Source organism: Fusarium graminearum, chromosome 4 (genome assembly GCF_000240135.3).
Source record: "Fusarium graminearum PH-1 chromosome 4, whole genome shotgun sequence".
In the NCBI taxonomy this organism is placed as follows: Eukaryota; Fungi; Ascomycota; class Sordariomycetes; order Hypocreales; family Nectriaceae; genus Fusarium; species Fusarium graminearum.
Window position 1 is genome coordinate 6,483,465 of NC_026477.1, and position 2,087 is coordinate 6,485,551.

Here is a 2,087-nt window from a genome sequence, read left to right on the forward strand (position 1 = left end):
GCAAGATCATCATGAGCGGCACTGCTTCGACCAGCGGTCTCAAGTCTGCCGATAGGGCCTTTGTCCCAGGAGGAGGCGACTATATGTGGTCCGTTATGTACAACAGTGATGGATCAACGTCCACTTTGTGCCGTTTCAGCCGTACCTCATACACATGGCAGACGATGAAGACATTCGGTGATGTCGCTGGCAACAACGTCTGGGGAGCACTCTACGCCTCTGGCGATGGTATGCTCTACGGTTCAGAGAATACCAGTGGACAGATCTTCCAATTCCCCATCGCGCCATCGATCGGCAACCCCAAGTTCATCGCAACAGGCCCAGTATCCTCATGGAACGATGGTGCCAGGTGTATCGACAGTCAGAACCTCTAGAAATAGGATATCGATTCCTAGTTCTTTTTCTATGTATATACCCATCACAGTCAGACGCTCCCTGTCTAAGACTAAAAGGGTTCTTACCCTTATCTCCTCTATTTTCCTATGTTCCCGACAGTCAAGCACTCTCGCGTCAAGAACACGAGTGTTATGACACTTTCCTTTTCCTATGTATAGCGACAGTCAGACTCTCGATGTATATAACTGAGAGGGTCTTGACCCTGAGTCATTTCTTATGTCTGTATAATTTGTATAATTAGTTTGTTTCCATCGAGATTGTCATAATGTTTTGTACAGAAATTGATCACATGTGTTTGTTCAACTTTTCTCCACTCATTGCTAAGTGATTCATGTCTGTTTCCATACGTGCCGTGTTGTTCCCTCTCAAGCAAAGAGCCACACCACATGCAATCAATCGCACTGATAGGTGTAGTAAAGCTACCTGTCCATGCAGACTAGGAAACGTCTATGTTGCCAACAAGACGTTTTAGGGACTCCAGGCGTCCTCGTGCCCCTTATATCGTCTTCTTGGCGCCATACACACAGTAATCCGGCATCTGTGAAGAGTTTGACCTAACACTTAGGAGATTAGCCACCAATCTCAAAGCACAGTTACGCCGATCTTGCAACTCACAAAGGCTCAATGCTTGAAAAGTGTATTTAAAGATGGTAACCTTATTATCAGGCACAAAGGCTCCCCTATTTACCTTGTGATTTGCTTTATCACTTGAATACAAAAGAAACGTTTTTCTAAAAATATGAATGTTACAAAAAGAATGATTGCATTATAGCCAAAGGGGTCAGACAAGCATATACCATTCCGTCAAGACCAACATGACTTCATCTAGTATGTTTACATCAACAGATAAACGCCGACTTTGTACAGTTTTCAAGCAATCTATACAGCTTCCTCCATCATTACCTAGACAGAATATATCTTTGTGAACAATCAAGGGCTTCTTTGGATACTCCAAGGAAGTTACAAACGGCAATAAACTCAAAGCATACGACACGTTTATTACATCTTTCCAACACAATCCTACTGAATGATGCGTTGCAGTAATCTATTTTTTAAAAAGCTTTAACATCTGTAAAATTCCAATTATTAACTTCTCTCTACGATTCTTCACTAACATGTTACTTTTTCACCGTTCAACATATCACAAGAGTTTTCAACCCAAAAGGGGTTCTGTTATCTATCAAGACCATTGACAACTGGGATGAGTCGGCAATATCTAGTATAGACATTCTCCTGAGGGTTACATGTATGATATTGGATGACGAGTGGAATCGTTGCCGTGGGCGTCCAAGTTCAACCAAGCCAGACAATCTGGTACTCTGCAGCTATAATAATAGCTGGGGACATATGGATCGTTGTCCTCTATTTTTGTTATTCCGGCAGTGAGGCCCAGATTGAGCATAAGCTATGCAGCTATTGAGTGAAAGGAGTGGAGAGTTTGAGCAAAATTGATGTATATGGCATGCTTGATTTCAACCTGACCACGTTATAGCTAGTTCTTTGCTGCCCAATTCAAGCCAACCTCTAGACTCTCACGATCTTCCAAAGGTTAATGTCTACCCTTCGTATTTTATTTATCTGGCCAGTCCATTCATGCCTAATATAGCTAAGCATGTAGGACGATTAGACCGTGCATACGTTTAGGCTCTTTCGTAATCTTGTGAATGGAGCTATGACTCAATGAGGAGACT

At 42.5% G+C, this 2,087-nt stretch overlaps 1 protein-coding gene across 1 annotated transcript; it reads left to right on the forward strand.

Annotated features, from left to right (window-relative positions):
• Positions 1–11: 11 nt before the first annotated feature.
• Positions 12–374, forward strand: FGSG_11638 (uncharacterized protein; the record flags this gene model as incomplete). The annotated part of the gene is made up of 1 exon (XM_011329994.1): positions 12–374. One exon carries the CDS (start codon positions 12–14, stop codon positions 372–374), a length of 363 nt encoding a protein of 120 aa, XP_011328296.1.
• Between the last annotated feature and the right edge of the window lie 1,713 nt (positions 375–2,087).